The sequence below is a fragment of the Callorhinchus milii genome, unplaced genomic scaffold, assembly GCF_018977255.1.
Source record: "Callorhinchus milii isolate IMCB2004 unplaced genomic scaffold, IMCB_Cmil_1.0 Scaffold26, whole genome shotgun sequence".
NCBI classification, from domain to species: Eukaryota; Metazoa; Chordata; class Chondrichthyes; order Chimaeriformes; family Callorhinchidae; genus Callorhinchus; species Callorhinchus milii.
In genome coordinates, this window is record NW_024704767.1 from 1,716,314 (window position 1) to 1,744,055 (window position 27,742).

The following is a 27,742-nucleotide window of genomic DNA, read 5'->3' on the forward strand; positions in this document are numbered from 1 at the left end:
CCGGTGTGTGTGTTGGGGGGGAGGGGGCGGGGCCGGTGTGTGGGGGCGGGGCCGGTGTGTGTGTTGGGGGGGAGGGGGCGGGGCCGGTGTGTGTGTTGGGGGGAGGGGGCGGGGCCGGTGTGTGTGTTGGGGGGGAGGGGGCGGGGCCGGTGTGTGGGGGCGGGGCCGGTGTGGGGAGGAGGGGAATCGCGGCGTTTCCAGGAACAGGTTGAACGGCGGCGGTTGACGTCGGACGGTTAGAGCCATCGACAGGAAACCCGCCCGCCCTCCCGCCCGCCCGCCCGGCGTCCCCACTCGACGAAACGCCTCAGAAAGAAAAGAAAGAAAGGGGGAAAATAGAAAGAGACGAAAGAAGAAGAAGGTGACTGGGGCTGTAGTGGCGGCGGTGATGATGATGGCGGCGGCGGCGGCAGTGACGGGCTCCAGGCCTCGGCCGCTCACCATGTTGCCCCTCCGAGCCCTGCTGCTGCTTCTCTTGGCGTCGAGTATGCGAGGTAAGCGAGAGGGCCCCGGCCTCTCCCCCACCCGGTAATGTCCGCCTCTCCCCCCCTCCTCCTCCTCCTCTCCCTCGCTCTCTCTCCCTCTCTCTCTCTCTCTCTCTCTTCCCCCTCTCCCTCCCTCTATCTATCTATCTTATCTCACCCTCCCTCTCTCTCTTCCTTCCTTCCTCTCTTCCTCCCTCCTTCCTTTTAGTCTCTCTCTCTCTCCCCCTCTAGTCTCTCCCTCCCTCCCTCCCTTTGCTCCCCCTCTCTAGTCTTTCTCCCTTTAGTCTCTCTCTTTCTCTCCCTTTAGTCTTTCTCACCTTCTCCCCCCTCCCCTCCCTCACTCCCCCCCTCCCTCACTCTCTCCGGGGTCCCGGTGTCGAGCAGCAGCCGGCGGGCAGTAACTCCCTCCCTCTCCCCGGGTCGCTTGTGCTCATCCCATTTCTTATCATGTACAATATTTCTCCCTTTTGCCTCTCCCCTCCCCTCTCTCCCCCCCCCTCTCTCCCCCCCCCTCCCTCTGCCCCCCTCCCTCTCTCTCCCCCCTCCCCCTCTCTCTCTCCCTCTCTCTCTCTCCCTCCCTCTCTCCCCCCCCCCCTCCCTCTCTCCCCTCCCTCCCTCTGCCCCCCTCCCTCTCTCACTCCCTCCCTCTCCCCCCCTCCCTCTCTCCACCACCACCGGAGTAAGGGATCATTCATTATGAACAATCTTTTTAGTGTTATAGTGGTTATTGTCCTCCCTCCCCCCCCCTCCCCCTCACACACACACATCAGTTATTACTGTACTGTAATGCTGTCTCCCAGCCTCAGTATTATACACAATCCCTTCAGTATTACACTGTACCGTAGTACACTGTACTGACTCCACCAGCCTTATGGCACTTGTATCACCAAGAAAACCCTCTTTGACACCCACCTTCTCAAGTATAACATTTATCTCCCATAGTATAACAGTATTATCCTTGATTTCTACCACCCCACCCACCACCCCATATTGCATTTATTCTTCTTAACCCCACAAATATGAGTATTATTCCTCTCCTTCCTGTTCCATTGTATTGATCACCGACTGCACCTTAGTGCTGTATTTCAGTTCATTAACTCCTTGTCCCAGGAGTTTTTCGTGTTTTCTTTCTTGCCCTCCCCCATTTTACAAAGGGTTTGGACCTCTGGAATTGTCAGCCTTGTTTCATCCCTCTGTGATATCTGGCTAAACCCTGACTCAAGAGGCCTAGTTTGTTTTATTATCTTTTGTTGTGTTTTTCGTTTACAAATCGAAAAGCCTCTAACAATAGTAATAATATGAAACCAACTTCTTCATGATTTATTGTGCTATTTAATTCTTTAATGTAAAAAATTAGGGCAGGAGCGTGATGGACTGCAGTTTCATCAGTGGCAANTTTTTTATATAACATACTGCATGACTGGATGACCACATTTACAATTAAGGTGTATTATTGCTACAGATTTCAGCTTGATCGTTGCCCGTTTCTGAAATGAAAGGCTCAGCACAACAGCAGACATTTAAAATTGCGATGCCCAACAGTCTGTTAGAAGCCAAGCAATGAGCAAACTGAGCGACCCCAGGAAGGATTCAAGTCTGATTCCTTGCTTTTTGTTTGCACTCTAAGTTGCAGTTCTGTGTTTAGTGTTGGATCAGGCATGTGAAGGATAAAGCTTCCTGATCCCATCCAGTAACCCCCTCCTTAAAGTCTGGATGTCAAGTCAGGTTTGGGTTCAGATGTGATGGACTCTACAACCAAATAGCTCCCAGACTTTCAAGGTCTGGGCCATTTCAGCTAGTGTTTGATATTTTAGGCCAGTTACCAGAGAGGGTTATTGCTGCAATCTTTTGAGCCATACCTATGTGTGATTTGGCACCTTCATCAGAAATTTTGGTTAGGGATTAAAACAAAAAAACGAAAAGCTAGCTATATTTTTACCAAAGTGATTTTTTTTCTACCAAACTGACAGAATATGCATTTTAATGGTCTGATTCTAAAATTACTTTTTCACCACTGTGGGTGTGATGGAGCAATGGTTCTAAGGGACTGCTTTTTAATGGGATGACTTCCAATTTTGTACAAAGCAAATTTTCGTTGCGTATGCGTGGTGTGATCTAATTATGGCTGACTTTTTCCTGGCAGTTTTCTTTGTGAATGCAACCTTCCGCTTCCTTCTCCCCCACGTCATGCACACACACACACCCTTCTCATTAACCATATTTCCCTATAATAAATAACCCTTGACAGCACAGGTCTATAGACTGCTGGCACAAAACCTGGAGATAGATGAGAAATAATATAATAATAATCCTCACATTTGATAAAGTACCATATGTTGTCGAGATGTCTCAAAGCGCCTCACAAGATTTTACTATAAAATGCAGTGACTTTTTATTGGCAACTAATTTGTGTATAGCGGTGTCTTGCAAACAGTCATGAAGAAAATGCCAATTTTATCAGCCCCATTTTATGAGGAAAAGAAGCAAAGGTCTTACAGTAGTTTGTGATGCTAATTGCATGTAAGGGGAAACTAACCAGTCGGTTAAAAAGTTATGCTGCATCCATACTACAAGTAAAGTTTCCAATCTTGCTGTGAAAATGGCAAATAAATAGAGTTTAAGCCAAAAGTAGTGCTCATGGTTCACTGAACTTCCCCTTCCTTCTATAGAAATGTCACACTGTTTTGTTTTCACCGTGTAAAGTTTCCTATCTGAGTTCCCACTCCTTTGTATTTTTCTGCCTTGCTCCCAAAGGGATCCAGGTGAATGTGAAAATATTTTCTAGCAAATCTTTAGGAACTGCTGCGCGGTATAACGATTCCTGCTTTTCCTTTAAAAGGATGTTTGTGGGACTTGTTTTGTAAACAGAGTTCACATCTACACTTAAGTAGACAGTACCAAGGATCGCTCGAAATAGCAGATAACCCAAATCTCCAGAATAGTGCTTACTATTGTGTTGCAGAGGAGGGTGGGAAATACGGTTGATTTGTTTCGGTTCTCACAGAGTTTTTGTTTGTTTCATTTCACTAGAAAAAGGCATAATACATAGGTGACGTGGCCTTTAGCCACTCTTAACTTGTGTTACAACGTAGATCAGGATGGATATTATTGTGTAGATAACATGCATTGAACTCTTATCAGATTGTGATATGCTGAAGCATGATGATGGGGTTCTGCATATCAGTCACTCATATGACCAAAAAGAATTCCTCCATAGATTAACATGGATTAAAAATAATTGATCATAAATTCAAATGCGACTGTTGAGGTGTGAGATTGCAGTTGTGTGGTGAATAAGTCTCCAGTTTATCTGTTTTTCAGCCAATACATGTTAGCCTGCTGATTTAAAGACTGCAGATCTATTTTGTGAGAACTTCTACAGTCCTCTGTAGAAACTGATATAGTTCTTCCAATCAATCCTGCCATTACTGTGCCATGTTCACACTAACTGGTTTGATAGAAAGTTGGCTTGATTTTGTCAAATGAACTTTATTGATCTACATAGACTGAAATCCTTTTTAATAGCTAATAGTTTTCTTATGATTTGTATGCTTAAGAACATAAGAATTGCTAGATGAAAAAAGACCAAGGTCCATTCAGTTCGCCTTCCACCATCCTGCCAATCGTATGTATCCCAACATTATTTCCTAAAGTAATTCTTATCTAATTTGCTTCTGTTCTAAACTCCTTTACGTTTTCTTTTCTAACCCTTTCTTTCCCAGTCATCTTAACCCAAATTGAGTCGGCATTTCATACTGTTATAGACTTATATTCAGTTGAAAAGGTTGCTCTATTGTTAACTGCTTTTGGAAATACAGAATTCAAGTTACTGCTTATTTGTGAAAGTATGACTGTGTAGAGGGCAAGTCATATCTTTTGCTACCTGATTGGATCTTTTGGATTTGCTGTTTAAGTTTGTTTTTGCAATGTACATATTTGCTCAAATATCCACATTTAGATATTGTGCTCTAAAAATTAAGTCAATTATGACTTTTTAGCACCAGGCTGAGTTTGTAATAAGGCTTCTGAATGCCTTTTCATCTGGGAGAGGGAATGAATTGAATGTGAGATTCCATGGGGAGAAATGTTTCATTGCATGAGAAAAAACATTGACTTTAACCAGTGTGTTTGATTGGTGACTGAATTGGAAACAGGTGATAATTCTTTGTGATTTATCCCAGGATGTGTTGCATCCTGACTGTCCTTTCTGAGAAATCGTACTCGGAAAACGTGTTTTTCTGACCTCAGTGTTATTTGGACTAATTATTCATAATGAGACAACTGATAAGGAGGGAGAGTAGAGAGAAAAGGGTGTAACCGTTTTGCGCAAAGCTGTTCTGGAAAATAATTTGTTGTGGTCATTTGCTAATTTGAGCACTGTAGAGCACTGTTGAATCCTATCTTTTTGCTATTTTTTTACAATGATTTTACTTGTGTTGCAAAGGAGTTTGGTGCAGGTGAGAACCCTGGTGGACATTTGTATCAGCTGGAGTTTATGGATGGTAGAACTGGTAGACTGACGAGGACTGTTTGAGAAGTCGAGTCGGGAGGTTACAAAGGCATAAATGAAGGTTTCAGTGGCAGTTGGTGCAAGTTGATAGTGTGGAGGATCACTAGAACTTTACAACCTGAAATCTTTATCTTACTACCTGTGTTTTTGTCATGTTGGAAATGATCTATTTATACAGTTGATTCCTGTTTGAAATAGTTTCAGTGTATGGGGTAAAATTCAGAAAGGGCTATCAGGACATATTGCATTTAACTGAAAAGCCAATAAATTACTGCAAAACTGCAATATAACATACAGTATTCAACAATAGGATGCCAACTCATAATATCAACTTTCTTTTTAGTTTACAATAGATTTATTTAAGATTAATCTTGGAAGTTTCAAGTGATTGAAGGAAGAGTTATTTCTCCTCTTAGATTGTGGGCAGTCACATGCCAACAGCTAATTTCTTTTCACTGTGATAGTTCGGTCACTAACAATTAGTACATTTAATATGTTCCGTGTTTATCAAGGTTTAGGATTTGATTACAACTCTGGAATGTGAATGTCTAGTTTTGTTCAGGTGACTCTAGACTCCCTTTTACAGGATGTTCAGGGGAACTGTACCGTTGGAGCTGAGAGGGCCGATGAGCTTTTCCCAGGCTTCCATGAGCCATCATAGACGGCATGATGCCAACCCCATTAGTAACTCTCATACAAATGATCTTCAATAGAATTAATAACTCTTTGTCAAATAATGCAGTTTTTTGACTTAGCCCCAGGTGATGGTTTGGTGGTATGAAAAGTCAATCCAGGTTGGAAATGAGTGCGCAGAATTGTTTGGCATTCAGACAAGCCTACAGTAAATGGAATTAATCTCATACAGCAGGGTTTCTAAACGCCATGTGTAGAATTGTTATTTCAAAGATAACCTAGCCAGCTAGCTCTCTACTTGGGTTTGACTGCTGGAGCTTTCTGTACAGTGCCCACCTCTCCAGACTTTGGTTTTCCACATGTAATCTTTCTTCTCCCACCACACCCATTTCCCACATTTCTTGTGAGTGGCCACTTGGGCCAGAAGAGAACTGGGTCAGGCTTATTTGCCTTTTTCATGCAGTCCTTTTTAAATGTTGACTTTTGCAGGTGTGGAAATGGATTTCCATCAGTGAGCAGTTTAAGATTGAAAGTCCTTCTGAAGACTGCTTCATGAGTGCTGGATTTATCTCATTTGATGTTAGAGCCAGAGTGTCTGTGTTTAAATTCACTAGATGGCAATGGAGGATTTATTTTTAAAGTGACAATTTTAAAAACCTATCAACCTGGGTTAAAATATAGATTATATGGTGGAACTATCCTTCACACCAATGAGTGACTCCAGAAATTGGGGGTGGAGAGCAGAGCTCACGAATATAGGAAATTGCATGCTTCCAGATACAGATCATTGCTTTTTTAAAAAAAACACACGTGGCATATCCAGAATGCAATATGCCATATTTTGTACGTCTAGTTATGGTTTTCATGATCTTTGTTTTGAGCAATTATGAGCATAAGTTTTTTTTTAGACATTCATTGCAAGAAGTGCACTTTTGAATTTGATAGCTTCTACCACTACCAAAACAAACTTCATTCACTCTAGTATCTGTTCCATTGTACTCCCATTGGATGGGTACATTGGCTTCAGTGGATTTAGTTACTGAATTATATTGGAAAAAACGATCTGGCTTTAACGCGGAAAGTAAGTAACAGAATATTGTAATGTTGCCTGGGCTAAACTATATTTATAGGTTCAGATGCTTCCATCTATAAATTATTTTGCTTCAAAATTAGTCGGTTAGGGAATATGGAGGAGCAGATAGTGGGTTTGCAGGTTATCCTGCCTTGACGTCATCTTTAGGAATGCTTGGGTAAGAAGTTCGCTGTGTATTGAAGGATTAGGCTCAGCTATTTATGCCCCCTACAATTGCATGGTTTACTGACCCTTGCTTTCGCATGTGAAGAATGGCCAGAATGGGGCAGTGCTTTAAGGTAGAAATTATATATAATTGCTTTTTCCTAATTGACGTCAATGCTGACTTTAGAGTGGATTAGAAAAGCATGCCAGGCTCCTATCAGAGAGCACTTCTGGCTTTCATCTCAAAGTTAATAGTTCTTCATAACCCTTTTTGAAAGGGATATTGAGAGTGATGACTTGCTGTGAAGTGTCAGATTTTGTGTGCATGGTGGGTTTTGAATATGTAAATGAGCGTTTTGCAGCTATTAATTTTTGGTGTACGGCAATTCAGCTTCCTTTTTTTGCGAATTACAATAGTCAGCTGGTATTTTTTTAAAATAAATTGTTTATTTTTGATGATAGCACAATTCCGCTTGGAGAGTATTAATAAGGCCTTTTGTAGGTTGTTAAGTGACATTCCACGGATATAATGAGGCTGTATCATTGTTCAAGCAATAGATTTAGCCATCAATCTCTGCAAATGTGACATCACAAAAAACACTGCCTGTCCTGCTCCCTAACAGCTGGAGACCTAGCTAAGCTGTGCTCAGCAGTTAGATGTGGAATGCCCATCTGTTACTTTTGCCAGGAGCTGGATCTTGTACACGGTGAACGCTCACTTGGTAAATCTGGATTTGTTTTGTTTGATTTTGGGGGTAAAAACCTTTCCATTGCTACTTACAGAACACATTCTGCAATGACATTTTCAGAAGTTGGGAAACCGATGCCTACATAGTCATCATTTCATGATTGTTTGTCTGGGCATTGGGTGCAAAAGGATGTGGAGTCATTGCAGTAGACATCGAACCTGTCATTGACCAGCATCTACATGCAAGCTGACTCAATATTTGGAAACATGTGGAACTCCATTTGGGGCTGTTTTCCTGCCCAAGGCTAATTTTGTACTCATTCTGCTGAGAATCAAACCAGCTGTAATATGATATATTCCACTGCCATTCATTGGATCTGGAAAAGAGCATTAATTGTTTAATTGGTGTACAATTTTTAAAAAGTAGGTTGTTTTAATGCTTTGCAAATTTACAATGTAATGCTTTTTTTTGAAAATACTAATTGTTGTCATTTTCTGGACCTATATTGAAATAACTCTGAAAAGGATTTTATTTAGGATTTCTACTAAAACATGAGATGGAATGTATGATGGATACATAATGAAATTGTAAGAAACTGTGTCCCATAGCTATTTATTATACCACAGCTTACAGTAGATTTTAATACAAACTATATTGCTTTAAGGTTGCACATTGGTTATGGTGTTGTTGAACCGCTGCTGTTTTTAATCATGATATCTTATCTGAAAACCATTTAGTGGAAATGAAATCTTGTGCAATATAAAATGAATCTTCGCTAGGCCATGTAATCTAGTGGAGAACTCAAATGAGTAGATTTCTTTCATTTCTTGTAATGCAGTGCAAACTTTTCCTGCCCACTCCCCAGTGACTTACATTAATCTGTGCTTCATATGTTCGAGTGAATTTCAAGAAGTTAAATGTAACTGTATAATAATCGATAACAATTAATATTTAGTTTATGTTCTGTTAATGATAAGAATTGGTCCTTTAAAGAATTCCACAATTAACCGATTTTTCATAAGTCGAAGAGTTACTTCGGGGCACTGTAAACAAAGTCGAATATTATAATAATAAATAATCCTCGCATTGTAATTAGCGGCTTTCAAGTTGTGAGGTGGTTTCAAAGTGCTTCTTCATAGGAATTCATATTAATGTCCCCAAAATAGCCATGTAATGCATGATCAATTTTATCGGGGGAATTTCTGGCCAGGACACTGGGAGAAAATTCCTTCTCTTTTGAATAGTGCCATTGGATACCAAATGTCAAGGATCTCTGACAATGCAGAGCACCAGCACTACATTCATGGTTTCCCATAATCTAACAGTGAATCTAGAGACTGAAGCAAGTTGTGCGGAAAAAAAACCCTCTGTTGGTTGTAGTCAGTTCTTGTGACATGAGTTCAACGTTGCATACATTTAGAATAAGGTGTGTCCTTCCTGTGACATTCATCAGATATGTTGCAATTTGTGTAAGTTCCCTTGAGATGTTTGTATGACAATTTTTAGAATTCATGAAACATCATTTTGTAACAAACCACAATCCATTCCTGCGATTTTTTAAAAAAAGCTATAACTTTCATGGTGCACACAGACTATATTCAACTTAGTGCGTGTGTATTCTTCGCTCTACACAGGATATTGTGTTATCTCAATGGCATGTTATCTGAAGTGCGTTTATATGTAAACTGAGAGAGTGAGTGTTGGTTTTCCATTTGACTGAGGAGTGAGAAAGCGAATTTGATACGTCGAAACTCAATCCTCCATCTGATATCTGTCCAGCGGGGATCATTAAGGCGTGACCATCACTGTGCTTAAGAGTATCCAAACCAAATAGAGTTCCATACATCCCACCTATACATTGAAATTCCTGTGGATTTGAATGGAATGCGCACTTTCTCCCTGGAGAGATGCTTCCTGCTTACTTAATCCTAGAGAGTACTAGGCACACGCTGACAAGAGACGAGGCTTGGGGACCTTAGAATGTGTTACTGCTAAAAAGCTTGCCATTGAAAGCACTGTCCGGCAAGCTTTCCAGCTGCGTGTCCAGCCTAAGACCACTATCTGTTCAGGACTTTGTCTTGCAGGGTTAATGGGGAATGATATGATCAGAAGTTGTGCACAGGAAATTGTCGGTGGCGATCTTATAATTTGGAAGTTGGCTTTTTTAAAAAAAATGGTGTAGTCTCAGAGCTATCGGACAAGAGGACAGTTACTTTGATGTCCCCTTTAATAGTATATATAGCTGTAGTAGTAGCCAGTGGTATGGAGGTTTAAATTTTTTATAAGATCTAGCTGTTTCACATATTGGTTACAGGGATGGAATCGTGCCTTTTCTGTTGCAGTTCCATTAGTGCCTTATGTATAGATTTTACAATTACAATATGCCTTGGGTGCAGTAGTTCAAATGCAGAACTAACATCTTTTGCTAAATCTTGGAGCATTTTCGACCATGAAAAGCTCCGAAATTGCTTTTTGTTGTCACAGTTTAATTGATTTCTCCGCAAATGCAAAGCGGACGGGTAAAATTCCTGTACTTGCGATTAACATAAAACTAGGTATATAAAAAAAAGTATCTGATGGCTTATTAGGCAAATTAAGATAACTAGTTTGGTTATATACTGAAGGTTTGAACAAATTGGACTACTCCCATAAACTGTTTAGTAAAGAGTTGTTGAAGTATAATATTCCAAATTCATCACATGATAAAGTGCCATGGAGTTCAATATATAAATGTCCTAAGCAGTGAGGTGCTGAGATATTCTTACCTCTATCAGATTTTCCATTTCATCAGTTTCAATAGATTAATTGGAATAATCAAATTATTGTTTCTTTCATCTGAAGAAATATTCCCAATCAATAAATATTCACATGAATCTTAACTACAGTTTTGTCCCTAAATAAACTTAAAGTCGTGGAGTCCTGTTGCTCAGTGGTTAGAGCACTCGCTTTGCAAGCAAGAGACCTGAGTTCAATTCCAGGCAGGGAGAAACCTTGGGCAAGTTTCCTTACTCCAGAAGCCTAATAATAATCCCTCCAAAAAACCCAAAACAATAATAAATTGGTCATTTTCAATCTACGACTGTTTGTGGGACATTGCTGTGTGCAATTGGCTGCCGCGTTCGCCCACAAATATACAGTCAATTCACTTTACAGTGTGTTCTGTGAAGCGCTTTGGGACGTCCTCCCAACATGAAAAGCGCTATATCAAATGCAAGGATTATTATTATTATTAAAACATTTTTAAATGATCCTTTATTTTCTTTGAGATTTTGTACTTTTGATTCCCTATTAATCTCTCCCTTCCCAACTGAGATTCCCCAGTCATTGCAGGCGCTAACCATTTATGAACTTAATTTACAGTGAGACTGATGATCAATCAGATGTGATGGGGTCAGGACGAGAAAAATATAGTTACGCAGAGCATCTGGCAGAGTGTTTTGAGAACCAGGCAGGCAAATGAGGCAGAAGCCTAGTGATAGAAAAACAAAACCAGAATTGAATGGATGGGTTTGATTATTTGGAGATTGCAATTCTCTTCCCTGAAAGAGATACAAGCTGGATATTTGTCAAATGATTGGTAGCATCAATGTCCGTTGATCATTTCTAACAAGAAATTGACTCATCCAAGATCTCTAAGGATGAATAAGGAATAACTTGAAAGTTTCTGTTTGAAGGACACAGATCCTTGTGTAGGCCATGCGGGAGTTACTGTTCTCAGCAACATTGTCATCAGCAAAGCGGAGTAACTTCACTTTTGTCAGCTTGGATCAGTGTCGTACTCTCAGTTCTGAGTCAGGATATTATGGGTTCAAATTTCACATCTGGACCTCAACTCGCAAAGACTTACTATTGGAGTATCACTGCAATTCAATTGTTTTAAACCAGTAGCAACATGTTTTGGACTCAAATTTGGATTCGTTTTGTGTTCATTTTGCTCTTGCACCAAGAGTTTTAAGTGTAAGTAAGCTAGTATCTCATTGTCATAATGTCTCGCTGGCCTCATTTTTATATATCTTATATATAAAAAGGTCGATGCTCTGACGGGAAGATGGTAGAGTGGATATTCTGGAAGGATGAGATCGAATGGCCTGAAGGGCTGTCTTCATCCAAACCAATCATGTCACCTTGTGAACGGTGTATCTGATATTTAATTCTATTTTCAGGACAATATGGAAACCCTCTGAACAAATACATCCGGCATTATGAAGGTTTAACATACGATACTGATGTCCTGCATCAGAAACACCAACGTGCCAAGAGGTCCATTTCCCATGATGACCAATTTGTTCATATGGATTTTCACGCACATGGCAGGTATGTGTCAAATGTTTTAAAATTTCCTGTTTTGCTTGTCTTTTATGTTACACACTTGCCTAAAAGGTTAGTGTAGATATTATTTCATTAGTCACACTGAATGCATTTGAAAAAAGAATTGCAAGCATTGATGAGCGATGTCAGTTGTGATCATGTTTTTTAGATGTTTAAAAATAAATCCGTCATAAAGAACTGGACTAAAATTTCACATTTCTTCACTTACTTTCCACGTAATTTTTTCCTCCAATTCTACTCTTCTCTCCTTTTTCATTCCTTTTCTTTGTACCGGCACTCATCACCCTCCAGAACCTTGTCCGAGCATCCATTATTCATGTGTGAGTCTTAGCAGTTAGACTGCAGCAACAAAAAGGGCACCTCCCTTGTTGCTAAGTGGTGCTGTGCTGCAGTCTCAACTTAGTGCAGCCCAATCACTTGAAGACCTGAAGAATAAGCCAGTTTATTCCTCACTGAGAATTATGCTGCTCTAATGTTCTATTTCACCTTCTTTACTTAGCAATGCTTTTGGTCTGAACTAGAAGTCGAGTGAATGATGGGAGGGGGATTTGAAAACTTTATCTGTTGAGCAGTCACAGGAGATTTTGTTGGAAAATTAGATGTGGATGCAGAGGAAATTGCACCACCCTCAGCTGTATTTATATTACCTTTGTATTTAACTTGGATCGTGTTTTGAAAGTATGCCATTTTTGATAACCAGACTTGTTTTTGGGAGTGAAGGGAAATTTTTTTTAAAAAGCCCTTGGGTCATTTCTAAAATTTATATTAACACAATTGTTTAGTTACAACTCTGTCTGTTTGGAAGTTTTAATTAATCAAAAAAAACCTGCCTCTAAACCTGTAATTCTGACAATTCAGATTTTGGAAGTTCTTTTGATGGTAGTGACTAATGCAAATTAATTCCATGCCTTGTATTGTTTGGAGACTAAGCCATGCCTGCAAATGTATTCCAAAAGTCTTCACACAGAAACAAGGTACTGCTAACAGTTTAATCATAACCCACATGTGCTGGTTTTCATAAAGATCTCAATGATTAAAAGCTGTTCTTAGTAATTGATTGCTATATTGTGTGCGTGTGTGTATATTATATTGTGAGTTATATTGCTGAATTTATGTTGCATGTTTAACACGATCTGGTGTAGCTTTAGTTTGTTCTACTGAAAAACTGAAGTGTTAATGCCTATACTTCAAGTATAATGGTGCTTCTGGAATTGAAAGTGAGCATTATTATCCCTGGAGTCTTGTACATATACACTGGTGGAGTCTACATCAAGCTTCTTGCGAGCTCCTGTTATGGTTTGAAGAGTAACTTGCGCAGCAATAGTCTGTAATTGCTCTCTCCAATCAACATTTTTGTAGTGGGGAAAAATCCTTAACCATGTGTTTTAAGGCAGGTGGCATTCAGCGATCTTCTCATTTTTGAGGACAACATTCTCAAATTAGATACTTGCCAGAAACCTATTCTGCTCTTCTCACATTCTGTTGTTCGCTGGCCCACAACAGATTCCTGTTCAAGGACTGATTACAGATGCTCTAATCTCTGAGGAGTGACTTTCATGGGTTTTCAATCATGGTTGCAGAAAGAATGTTCTTTTGGGCCAGCACAGTTCACAGGGGCGAGGCTCTCTCATTCCATCCCTTTAGTCGAACTTGGGGCACATTCGAAGGTCACTCATCGCAATAAGGTCAATGCTGGCATTTTGCTTGAAGGATAGGGTGGTGAGCCTTGCCTGAGTGAAGAAGATTCTGCCTTATTTGACATCCCCCTTAACAGTGGATGAGTTCCGATTCATGTGTTTGCTTTCCTGTTGCTGGCAAGGCTCCAGGCCTCAATGGCTCCCCAGCTAATTTTTTTTAACAAGAACCTTTTTCCTGAATTGGCTCCTTTTCTTTTGACAACATTTCAATATTATAGAAAATGTTGCACCTCAGAAACTGTTCAAACTGCTGCTGGCTCACAGATTGTCTAGGCATGTCAAAGGGGTTTGTTAACAATTGCAATTTAAAAAAAAAATGTTTTTGATAAGGTTGAATAACATTCTCCAAGCAGTATTGAAGAACGTGTTGTTTGTGGAGACTTTATCCAGTGATCTTTAGTGTCATCCTCTTGTGTTCGTTAAAAGGTTGCTTCCACTTTGTTTGAGCTGTCAGGGGGCGAGGGGGTGGGGGGTCTTAACACTATTGATTGAGACCAATATGTTCGGTGGGCTGAGAACACACAAGATATTGAGTGATGTCCTTCTGTATGTATTACACCTACTGATTTCATTTCTATGTGTTTGGGTTGCCAGCAGTAGTTTAACAATTATTCTGGGTATACGATCAAGCTGACGCTATTGTTGCCCCAGAATTTCTTTTTTTTTTCGCTAGACCAGTCTTGTGTTTTTTATATTTACACTTCGGCTTACTGTTGAGGTGCACTTATTGAACCAAAGTCCCTCCCTTTTTCATTCTGTGAGCCAAGTCTTTCTACTGGATGATTCAAGATGTGAAGACGACATCCCCTCTTTTTACCGCTAGTTAAGACTTGTTTTTTTTACACACTAGATGACTCTGTACTCTGTGGTATTTATAATTGCCTCATATAATTGGTCAGAGTGCTATCAACTCAATCATTTGAGTTTGACTTGGGATTGCAATTTTCTGGGTTCAAATCCCGGTGGGTCCACTCACGCTTTGCCATTTCAAGATCAATTACAATGACTACTATGTCTAAAAATAAATTTCTGGGCGGGAGTGATAAGTGGCAACTCCCTGGGGCTAAACTAGAAGCTTGGACAGCCGCAATCTTAGGCAGAAGTGTAAGTTTAGATATGTCCTCAACCCTTTGAGTTGTAACCCTGAGCAGGAAAGCTAGAGCAGTTAGCATATATATTTGGTTACCAAATCTGACTGCTAAAGGAGCTTGAGTGACTGTGTGCAACGATCTGGACACTTTGTCTTGTAAGTTCTGAACCTGAAAAGATGTTTAAGCCGTATTGCTTTACGCTTGCTCAAATGGATGTGCTCGTACATAGATACTACTCAGTTTCTGTTACAATTATACCTTGGGCATTGGAGAGAATTCAAATATCAAATCCCACAAATCACCAAGGCTAGCTTTATCCTAAATATAAGCATGGCAGGGAGCCTGATCATGTTTTACTGTATAGTAATCTGATTCTGCAGATGGCAGCCTGTGTCTCAGATGTCATCCTCCGTATTCTGTAGGCAGTACTTCAGCATTGAAAGTTAATGTTTTTAAAGATGGCATCTCCAGGTCTTTTTTTTAATCTCATCTCAACTGCACTCTCTCTATAGTTGTTAGGCAGTTGATATAAATGTTCTTATTGGAGGCTTGGGTATATTGGAAATTATATTATGAAGTTACTCCTGATTACTATCCAACATTTTACTAGGATTGAAGAGTTTCTAATTTCTGTCTGAAATTTCCAGAGCCCACAAAAAAAATTTCCAGAGCCGCAAAAATTTAAGTGTTGGATATCTGTTTCCAGTTTCTTGGTGGACACTGCAAAATGTTTTGAGGCATGTGTTTGCCTAGAAGGCATCAACTGTGCAATATTCTGTGACTTCAGTCTCTTAAATGATTTGATTGTTTATGAAAACTAAAAGTATGGCCTTCCACCTGCAGATTGGAAATTTTATTGTAAATTATTTCGTCCTGAACAATAAACCTACAACTTGCACACCAACTTCTTGCCATTATTAAATATAATTGTAAATGTAGTAAAGGATCAAAGGATAACTTTCTGCGAGTGGAGGTGTGAAGGAGTGATGGACTGCATTAATGGAATTATTTTAAAAGGAATAAGTAACAATGTACTCTTATTGTGTTGCAAAACAATTAGTGCTGTATTGCAGTTAAACTCACATTATCTATGTCTATTATCTAAACTCACATTACCTAAGTGTTGGGCACCATATATGCTTAAACAGCATCAGGTTCTCTTGAAGTTACTTTAGTGATCACACTTATTTTAACCTGCAATACCCTATTGCACATCTTAGTCCAATAAATATTTGCTAGTATGCTTATTTGAGACACAGGACTATCAGATATTAGACACCAGAGCAAATAACTGGCATTAAGTCCAACTCGCACCAGATTTTCACCCCCTTTTAAACAAAACTTAAAGGTGCCATTTTGGAATCCAGTTTGTCAAATTGCAGTATTGTGGGTATCGACAGTATATTAGAAGCTCGTCTTGTGGGCTTCTTAGTAATCGGGGGGGGGGGGGGTGAGAAATTAACAAATTAAACCACTGTTTATGCCAATTTTTCAGGTGAAAAGTTCAGACTGGAATTAGTTTTGACCAAAATCCCAATTCACCAAAAAGAAGGTACCTATGAATGAACAGAAAAGACTCCTTAATTGTAAATTTCCATTTTATTCATTGACCTTGTTGACTGTTCTCTTGAATAATGGTTCTTTGTCAATGAAACAGAGTTTTAAAAATTCTGTCAATGTATTGCAGAATGTTAGATGCGTTTTCATTTTTTTTGCGCATCTAATGTCTACTTTAATGGATTTTCAGAGCTAGGACTACTTTGTCACCAAATAAGCTTTTAGATGGAATTTTAGATTTCCAGTTTTAATGGATAGTTTTATGATGTGTGAATTACAGCAAAAATGAGATATTATTGCAAGACAATCTCTTGCACATTGCTGGAGCAAGAAATAAAAAAAAATTGCCTTTTCAGCTTTTGGCATCGACTTCGAAATGTACGTTTGTGGGCAAGAGATGGAAAATTATAAGGGCGCATAGGCTAAGTAATCTCCTGCCTCAGTTTTCTTCACCTTCACCCTTTTACTGTACTGACATGACTCTTTGACTTTCCGCACAAGGCATCTGTTGATTCTTTCTATGTCAGACAAAGCTATTTATACTGAAATATTGGCAGTTTCGGTCCAAAGGAAAGTGGATTAAATCTGCATGAATGTGAGGCATTTAATGCCTTCAGTGACTATTGGAAAAAAAAATCACTATCTTGCTTGTCCACTTTATTTTAAATCTTCGGTCCGTGTGAATCCCCAAGTCTTAGGAGTCCTCGTGTGAGCAAGTACTTGGAGATTGGTTACTTAAGGGCCGGATATTGTTGCAGCAGGACAATATTGCGACAGCTGTATATAAAAAAATTGTTCTTTGGCTATAAGTAATCTGAACGCGACGATACGTGAAGGTGTAAATTGCTGTCGTTTCTGCAGTCAGAATTACTATGGTGAAGTTCTCCAATTGTCACTAAAAGTTATGATTACAAGACTTCATTCCAGTAAGACTTTCTGACAGAAACATAAATTTTCTTAAAGTAACTTTTTTGTGTCACTGCTATGCAATTTTCTCCAGGAATGTGATGACTGTGCCTATCTAGAGAGTGATGTGAGTGCATCTCCTCTACTCTGTAAAGCTACAGGATATAATATGTTGGAGACTTATCCATGGCAGTGATTGGGGCTACGTTTGACTTCAGTACCCTTGGGTTAGAGAGAGGAGAATCCATCTGGGTTCCCAATGCTGATGGCTATACAGTAACCCACTTGTGGAGATGCTCGTTTGTGGAAATCAGGTGAAAGCGGTATATGGTTCAGCTGTGATACACCCGCGGTCAAATCGCCTGCTGATGCACACTGTCAAGACTTGCGCTTGACTAATTGGTCGCTTGGCTGAGATCCAGGAGGCCAGCTGGCACTGTGGGACGTCACTGAGGAACGGTAACTAAACAGAAGTAAAAAGTCAAATGTCTTCAGGAGGGTTGCAAGTGGGATGAGGGGCAGGAGAGACAATTGAAGGTGGAAGTGTACATACAAAAGATTTGTCCGCAAATCGAATTAAACCAGGAAAATACAGTACTAACTTTCAAAATCATAAATCCTCTCTGATGAAATGTATGAAGTATTGCACATATCTTGTGGTCATTCAAACTGCATCTTTTTTGGTCTGAAGGTTCAATAAAATGAAACCCCGAATGGAAATTGTTCAAACTAAACAACTCAGGTGCTCCAGTTATATTTGAAATTGGCATTTTGACATTCAGTGATGGAATTTTTGTTAGTTAAGAGTTGATGGCCCTTAAGTGGTCTAACCTTCTGTCCAGGAGCCTCAAACTTTGGAAGTGAAGTTTGCAACATTTGCTTCACATTGTGACTTCAGTGCTATCGGAGGTCCTATCAAATGGCTTCTATTAAAAACAAATTACTGTGCTTAAATTTGAGTTGTACTGGAGAATGTGTGTCAAATAATTGTAATTTTCATGTCAAATTGACACATTCTGCAGCATAACGGCCCTGTGAAACTATTTCCCTAGAAGCCGTGTTTAGCTGACAGCAACTAGTTTAGAATTGAGCCTTAGAATAGATTATGGGGTAAACAAAACAGTTGCAGGAAATATTGTACAGATAGGGAAGAGAATGAAGCCACATAATGTCATGAACTTGAAGTATACTTACTGCTGAAAAAGCAACAGCCTTTCGCAACCAGAAGTAAATTACCCTATCATAACCTTTAAATTTAACCGATAACTGCCAATGGACACAGAGTGTAACCTCGTGGAGACTCCGCGCGACAATTTTCTGCTTCTAAAAATGAAATTATAATTGGGAGTGAAGGGTACTTTGGTTAGTTGCTTGAGCACATCAAATGAATGAAGGCATCACAAGTGGTAGCAGGTGGTACATTATAATTCGATTGATTTTATATGGCGAAAGGATTGGATTTCAAAGTTTTTCTTCTGGGATTACTGCCTTATTGTTCATCTCTATTGTATACCTAGTGGTACATAAGTTGAGGTTCCATGCTGCTACCTTCCCTCGCCCTGATGGTCACGCGAAAATAAAAGGAAATTTCAATGGAGAGACGATGTACAAAATCTAAGCACTGTCCCTTGTGTTTCCAAATGACTTGCTTCTAGGTTGCTGCCTCTCCAGAAATCTTTCACCCTTCCCCAGAAATGATGTTATGCACTATAGACAAGAATCTTTCTGCCTGTTCTTGGCATCTTCTCCAATGGTAGATGTAAGGAGAGAGTTTTGGAGCAAACTAATATTCTGCTAGGCGAAGCAATGTTAATATTGCAAGGTATTGGCTTGACTTCCAACAAACACCTCATGTAATATCTTGCTTCATAAAAAGTATTGACAAAAGAAAAAACAGCATCAAATCCTGTGTAAGCTATTTCCCCAGAGACACCCAACAACTGAGTGCAGCAAACCAAGGATCTATTTTAAGTGTGGTTCTATTTTCTGCAGTTTTCATGTTGGAAGGTATATGCAGGGTCCTGTGGATTTTGAAACTAGGTGTTGATCTTGGAAATAATAGCGTGTTTTAACGCAGTTTTTGTTGGATTTCAATGTAACAGAGGTTGATTTATCTCATCTGATGAGAAGAAAAGATTTTATGAAAAACAGGATAAGCTTCAAAGGCACCCCTCACATTATTTAGTATTGACTGAGAGAAGTTTTGTCGTGCTATATGTTAGATGGTCTATTGCTGGGCTTGCTAGTGAATACTTCTGCTTTCTTTGTAACCAGAGATTTTGTGTAATTTCCAGTAGAGGTATTCTTATTTATTGTTGAACATTGTATGTTAGTTGAGATTTGTATATGCATCAAAATGAGACAGGGTTCCAGTAGCTAATATGAAGTCCCTATTGTGAGCTGTTAGAATGTTGGTATTAAAAACTGAGAAGTCATTAAGGATTTGTTCAGTCATACTGTGGTTTAAATATCCCTTGCTCAATCATTTTCAGAATGCCTCTGAGAGATTATTTACCCAATCTCTTCAGCAATGAAACTACAGAATATTAACAAGTCTATACAAGTCTATGATAAAAATAGTGTTGGTGTATGTCCTAAAAGAACATCCTGTAGATTCCTGTAGCTTGGTGGTTAGAGCATTTGCCTTGCAAGCAAGAGACTTGGGTTTGATTCCCGGCAGGGTGAAATGTTGGGCAAGTTTCCTTACTGTGCACGCCTCTGTTTACCTAGCAGTAAGTAGGAACATGGTTGTTAAGTCAATTGGCGGATCGCTTTTTGGGGCTTAATAATCCTTCCGATATAATAATAATAATTTGGTTGCTCAATCCACGACTATTTGTGGGACACTACTGCACATAATTGGTTGCTGAGTTTCGCCCACAAAATACAGTCATATTCTCTTTACCGTTATATTCTGTGAGGCGCTTTGAGACTTCTCAAAGCCGTAAGGTGCTATATCAGATCCAAGCATTATTATTAATAACCTAAAGGTTTCTCATTCTGAAGCCTAATGATTCAACTTGGCTTTGGTGTGAGTAACCAGTTTGAGGCAATGTGCAGACTTGTTTTTCAGTTCTTTTAGCAATCTGCTTTAGAGCCTGAATAAAAGAGGAAGAATGTCAGATTGGTGACACATATGAAAGTCATTGTATTCTGAAAACAGGTCATTGATCATACATAAAGAACCTGCTTAATTAACCTTTGCTTTTTGACCTAGTAAATATTATCCTGTGTTGCAGTGCTTGTGCGGTCATTGTCTCTACTGCAAGAGTCTTCTACACACTGGGGAGGAAAGGGCTAGGGGCAATGTCGGGCATGGAATTCTTAAAGGAATATCATTCGTAGGTGATTCTTTCCATCTTCCTCCATGTATTACGGCAAATGGCTCAAGTTGAGGAGGAAGCGGAGTGCACACACTCTTTCCCCAAACGGCAAACACGTAGGTCAGTTGATGCACACTTGCTTTGCTACCAATGTATTTCAGGTAAAAGAGAAAGTTAGAAAAAACAAGATTGTCACTGTGTTATGCTTTTACTTTTAATGTGCAAAATTGCTTTCCTACCTCCCATTCCAATATAATAGCGAAGGAGTGAATTTAATGGTTCTGTACCACTGTACAAAATTGACCATCTCTGGCTATTATTGGTTTGAAGGAAATTGCTGGTTATTGATTTGAAAGAAATGTTGTAACTTCTGTATGGCTGGTTATTATGGATATGGTCCTGCCGCAAAGTGAATTTTATTGGCAGTAGTGATGCATGACATTGCCGCACTATGTGCTAATAGTGTATCAACATGCATAGACTCATTCAAATTACTATAAGTAACAATTTGATCAAATGTTTTGCTTTCTTTACTCGTCTTTCCCTCTCTCCCCTACCCATAAAATTCTAGTCACAGTTCCACGCCTCCTGTTCACTTAAACACTAAACCCCTGGACTGACTAATTTTACAATGAAGTCTTAACTCTATTACATGTGGCACTTTGTGTTGAATTAATCTCTTGTGATTGGCTTAATGCATTAACAAAACACTGCGACGGTCAGTCTAGTAAACATTATTTTAACATTTTTATCTGGAAGACTGACCGAGGAGTCGCAAATTATTGTTTAAGTTAGTTTTAGTTTTAACTCCTGTATCAATATTGTGTCTGGCACACTATAGCCACCTAACTAACCTAGCTGGCACACTGCAATTAATAGTGCTGCCATTTTGATTCACCAGTGGAAGCTGTAAATCCTGGCCAGCACTTTGACAACTGTATCACACTGTCCAGTTTCTTCTTGTATATCTGAAGTCCTGGAGTTATTTATAGCAAGCTTAGCCACTGATCAGCTCAAAGCATTACTGCTCAAAGTATTATAATGTTGGCCTGTGTTTTGCTATGTAATGACTTCTGTTCAAATGGTTGTCCTAATATGCAATGTAATGTGCATTCTAACACTGAACTCAACTGATGGAAATAAAATCATCCCAATGAGCACATTTTGTGGAGTTAAAAATGTGACTGAAGGAGTGAGAGAGAGAGAGAGAAAGCACTCCTTTCAGTATCTGATATGTGTGGCCTAAGGCTTCCCAGTGATTTAGCCACAGTTTTATCTGAGTGCACAGGGGAGCCATACATTTGGCTTCGGCTCTGTGGATTCGGAAAATCTTTACCGATGTTAAATCCAAGTCGTTGTAATTCTGGGAGACGGGTGGAAAGAAAGTTGTCTTGATTGATTGCTCTGGGTTATTTTAAGGTTTTTTGAAACCATAATCTGATCAGATCAGCAGAGGGGGAAATCTTTAGTAATTCTAGTACTTTATTATTCAGGTTAAGCAAGCAAAATGTCTGGATTTAATCCAGTTCTGTAACCATGGTTGTTTTTTTTGACCAAGTCAAATTCCACAAACTTCCCTTATGGCCTTAACAATGTGAGAAAACACATTATCCACAGAGTACTTCTGGAACTGATCTAGGGATTGCTGCCCTTTCTCTTTCTCCCCCACACCCCTAGAGTAGAGGCACAAATTAAACCAAAAGCGGTTAAGAGACACAGCATTTCTAAAGAAGAATTACTAGTGATGGCGAGTTTGTTATATGGTAAGGGATCCAGTGTGTGAAGATTGGAAAAACTAGGTGCTTTCTATTTTATTTTATTATGATAAAAGATTGTGAACGGATGGTGCAAGATCATTTTGTAAAGTTGCTTTAAATCTTCAGCAAAATGTATTTGAAAAGTGTTAAATCTGACATTTCTTCTGAACATAAGTGAACCATATGTAGAGGCTCACACCAGCAACTCAACAGTGTAAAATTCCATATGTGTTGGATAGGGTACATGAAGTAACACTTGACCCACAGTAAAAGCTGTGATTTAGTTTCTTTGCTTTAAATCTGAACACTTTAATGCTCAGGAGCTTGCTGACTTCAGAAGCCACATGCAACCTGTTCTGCACCTGTGAATGCAGTAAGTTTGTACATTTTACTCGTTATTAAATTGTGATGCATGTACAGATTTCAAGGATTGGATCGTGTGAATGTGGAAAATATAACATTTAAAAGTTGATTCATACAACTTCTGTATTTTCCAGTCATTAGTATATTAAACATTTTTAGCAATTTACAGGCCAGCAAATGTAAGCATTTAAATATATTAAGCGCCAGTTTTTTAATTTCCATTGCAAATTTCTGATTCATCTGCTGCCTGGGCTCAAATCGGCAAAATGTTCATTTTGGAACTGATATCACATTTTTCTGTGTCACTGAGGCTCAATTTATGTAAAATAACATTCATCAAATTTATTGACCACAAATTGCAATAAATTAAGCCTTCAAGTCACACAGGACAAGATTATTTTGTATTCTCCTGTCACCAGTTGGCTTTCAGTAAGAAAGAGAAATGTAAACTTGTCAGCCAACAAATCTGACATATTTGCTAATATCTGGAATTGGTTCTATTTAAACTGCAGGGCATTCTGCCCATGGCTGACAATTTATGACAGTATTTGGATTCTCAGCAGTATTTAAGCTGTATTGCTTTCTGACTTGTCACCTGAGGCAACAATATATCTGAATAATCCAACTCAAAAGCACAAGGTCCCATTTGGTACACAGACGTGTGCTGGAGACTTGATGAAGAGTAGGGCTTGATTGCCAGCTTTTACACTTGTGCACATTCCAGGCTTGACTGCATTGTGCAGGAGAAAAGAGTGAGGGGAATCTGGCTACACATCAGCTCCTTTATGTATTTCTGAAGTGATCTTTCTGGCAGCACTAACCAAATCTATAATGGAGAGGATGTGAGTGGGACTGTTCTGCTTCTCTAATTGATGATGGCACTGTTAGGACTGGCAAGCATTTTGGCAGCAAATACTTTTTTTGTTCCTCTTGCCAATTCTTCCTTGCCAATTTTTTCCTCTCTTCACCTAATGTCATTTTTGACTGTTTCTTCTTCTTCTTCTTCTTCTTCTGGGGTACGGTTCCATAAGTCCAAAGATCTGGCAGTCTGAGAATTAACTTAACATTTGATTTGTTGAATTGCTATCAACAAATCCATGCAGTTTTAATGTTTCAAAAGTGTAACTAGATTCTTTGCTCCCTGGTTTCATAAGATAGCACAGACAGCAGTTGTTGCATGTCTTAGGTGAGAGATGGCAATAGTATTATCTGCCTTTTAACAACTGCACATTTCAAATAAAAATCTCTGCCAAGTCTTTTCTGCAATGAGAATTCACAGCTGTAATAGTTTCTCCTTGCAACTCAAGTTTTTAACCTTAATCATCAGTACTTTGCTGCTCTCTTTTTAATGCCAAAAGATAATACAGTGACCAGGATTCTAAACAGCATTCCAGATATGTTGGTCATTTGCTCTGTACAGGTTCAATACTGCTTCCTTCAGTTATACTACACTGAGATAGATATAACCTGTAGGTAGATATATAACTATATCAACAGATTACCAGGATATGTGCAGTGACTTCTTTATTGTAGAAACTTCCTTATGCTATTGGAAAGAAGCTTAACTGCTTTTAGTTCAAGATTAATTCAATACCATAAATTGAATTTTTCCTTGGAATGAAAGCAGAATGCACAGTTAACAGTTAATAAGGAGTTTGCAACCCGTGAGGTGTTCAAAACCTGCTTGCTAATACTCATGGATAAGTCTTCATCTCTTATGCAACAATGTACTTGCTCAGTTAATACATATTCTGTTTTGTTTCATTACTATTTGACTACAGTAGACATATTTATGATTAGAAAATTAACTGGTAGATGCTTAGATTCCTAACCAAGCTATTCAAGTTCTGATCCGGTATAGGTTAGGTAACTCATTTTCTGACCATTAAAGTCTGAGGAATGGGGAGCAATTGGGAGAAGACTTTTGAAAATGTAAGCATGTAGAAAAACAATACTTTCATAAATGAACTTTGGTATAGTGATATGATAGAGTGAATCCAAAACATTTATCTACATCTTATTTGGTGATCCTCGGCATCCAGTTTGAATGGCATCACAGGCAGGAAATTTGCAGTACAGGCATTTTTTTAAAAAAAAATCATTCAGTGAACATTTATACATATAATGTGTGTGTTTTCAATTGTCAGCCTTTTTTCAATTTAACTGGTGGTTACTGACTGCTGGTATTGTCTTGATGCTGTTTTGAAATTGCACCAATGCAATATACATTAGATACAATCTTCAGGTGCAGTTGTGAGGTTTAAGCATTTTGCACTTATGTTTCAATCAGATGTACTACTTTGCTGATGTTGCAAATTTAAAAGTGGGCATGTAAGCAAGCCAGCTTAGAAATAAAAAAAAAGTTGAGTTCTTCAGCCACGAGGGATGTAAGTGGTAGGGGTGCTAAATGTAATTTGGGGCCATTTAAAATCTCTGGATTTCTTTTCTGAATCTTCACTAAACCGGGCAAGATAACTCGACCAAGCAGAATTAAGTAAAGTTCTACTTTATCATCAGTTAATTGTTTGATCTCATTTCCTGCCTATGAGAAGTTCTGTTTCAAGATTTCACTCTCTCCACTTTGAACTTCAAAAGGAAAATCTTAACACCTCTTTCATGAGGAATAAAGTCATCATACGGAAAGCATGCAGATGCAATTTGATTTGTGAAGTTAAAATCTTTTAACGTACAGATTGCACATTACAATTCATTTTTTTAAAAAAAAACTGTGTTCTAAGTTGTTTCTTTTGCCTATTGATGTTCCTCAGTGCTAAGAATCAGATACTCCTGCATGTTTCAGCTTGCAGTTTTTTTTGTCAGAATTCCTTAACTTAGAGAGAATTCTTTTGGTTTGGATTTAATAGAATAGAGGGAAATGTTTTGAGCTGCTGACTGAATTTTCTTTGATAGAGAATAAAATGCTAATTTGTAGGTGAAGAATTACTCTCTTGTAGCTTTTTAACCAAACTTCTTGTCAACTGTTCATCACTGTAGCCCTGAATATTTTTGCTAGTTTTCATTGGCACAAAGATGTCTGTCACAGAGGTCGACCGGACAGATTCACGGATCTGAAAAATGTACCTGCAAGTTACTTTGTAGCTGCACAGAAGCCAGTGCTTGTATCAGCAAGTAGTATTTTCAGACAAAATGGAGAAAATTCAAGTTGTGAAGAGGAAGTAATTCTTGGCACATTTGTACAATAAATATTAAAATGCTTGGGTTGCTCAGCTCGTATAAGTATGAACTCAGCATAACCATTATATAGATGGCCAAACTACACTTGCAGCACTAAAGTGGCTGTATTGTAATTTCAGCATATTGTTAATTGGAATACTGCTTTTTAGCTGATTTTCGTCTTTTTAGACAGATTATGTCAGAATACGAAAATTGAGATTGCAGCAGTGTTCAGCCAAGTGAATACTGTGCAATCCTGTGTTTGGATACTGCACCTCCCCTGCGGGAATGAGGAGTGAATATCAGAAATGTAGAATGGGCCGATTTTCATGGCCTAGAAAAAAATAGTGTATAGCAGCCGTTAAAGGGGGAAAAAAAATCGGCATGCATGATTACACATCTCTCCAAGGCGCATGAGCTGTAGAGTGATTGTGAAAACCAGAGGCTGGTTAGTTACATGAAGCTTCAGAATAGACTATCAATTGTAATTGATGGTGTGTTTAAATTCAGCTTTGCTACCAGCAATAAACTGGATGGTAGTACTGCTCATTTTAATTGCACAGAAACACTGGAGTTTAAAATAGGGTTTTCAAATGGGGTTTCTAAATAAGCATTCATTCACTCGAATGGAGAGTTTCTAGTGAGAGGTTGCTGTGACCAGTGAGAACACCTCTCTTAAGAGTGAAGTTCCTTTTGAAGTAGAGACTTTTGTGTCCTTTTGGAGCAGAAATTGCATGTTAGTGAGATTAGAAAATGCATTAGAAATCCTGCATTTTAGATCCATCTGGATTTTGTGAGTTGGCAATTATGCTGATGCTTCTTCTGTGAACATTGGTTGGCTGTATAGATGGTTTACTTATTGGTCCTCACCCCGCCCTGAGCAGTCTTCCATTGCAATTGGGTGAATGTCTAGTGACCATTTGCAAATTTGTACTTTCAAACTTTTACCAATGCTCTTTGCTCATTGCTGGCTTTTGAGTAAATTATTAATGCTAATTATTTTCAGATCATTTCAGATAATAACCAATTATTAATACTAAACCCAACTAAACTTAAATTGTTTTTATATAGGAAAAGGAAATGATGGTGGGGCTGTAATCTGAAAGGCCAAGTCCCTTTTGTGCATTAAGCTAAGAAAACTGATTTTTTTTGCAAAAATTTATTATTTTATTCATTATTCATTATTCCAACTGTTAAAACTGGTTACTTAACATTTTGTGAAAAAAATTGGATTGTGCACCATGGATTATTGGTACACAGAAGGGAGATTGGGAATACAGTAAAGAAGCAATCCATTATAATTAAACCTTGTAGCTGCATTATGGATATGTCTTTAATCCTACAAGCTATAGCTGTAATTGTGGAGTCCTGTAGCTCAGTGGTTAGAGCACTCGCTTGCAAGTGAGACACCTGTGCTCAATTCCAGGCAGAGGGCGAAACCTTGGGCAAGTTTCCTTACTCCACACAGAGCCTAATAATAATCCCTCCAAAACAAAACAATAATAAATTGGTCATTTTCAATCCATGACTGTTTGTGGGACACTGCTGTGCGCAATTGGCTGCCGAGTTTCTCCCACAAATATACAGTCAATTTGCTTTACAGCATATTCTGTGAAGCACTTTGAGATGTCGAGAAGACGTGAAAAGCGCTATATCAATTGCAAGGGTTGTTATAATAATTCCTGTAGATTGTTCAATTTTGTATAATTTTAAGATAATCAGATGAGTAGCTGTGCTAAAAGTTCCTCTTCCCAGATATTTTGGAAGTATAGTAATTTGATTTTTTAAATTTGAACAATGAAAATTCACTGCCAAATCCTCAGACATTTATTTAAGTATCAGGTGGGGCGAATGGTCGAATTCAAGATCACTATTCTGGTCTCAAAATGAGTCATTAACCTAAAAAACCAGTCGTAACCTAAAATACAGTGTTTCTAAATTGTGGAGAAAGATTATACTTTGTTTCTCCATATGGGCGGGGAGATTTTGCT

The 27,742-nt window shown here is 38.9% G+C and overlaps 1 protein-coding gene across 1 annotated transcript in view; it reads left to right on the forward strand.

Moving 5' to 3' along the window:
* Positions 1 to 162: 162 nt before the first annotated feature.
* The window catches only part of adam10a (ADAM metallopeptidase domain 10a), a 51,535-nt gene continuing 23,955 nt past the window's right edge, over positions 163 to 27,742 (forward strand). The window contains exons 1-2 of the mRNA XM_042344129.1: positions 163 to 494; positions 11,718 to 11,868. Of these exons, the coding sequence (XP_042200063.1) occupies positions 389 to 494; positions 11,718 to 11,868 (257 nt within the window). The 5' untranslated portion in view covers positions 163 to 388. The remainder of the gene's footprint in view (positions 495 to 11,717; positions 11,869 to 27,742) is intronic.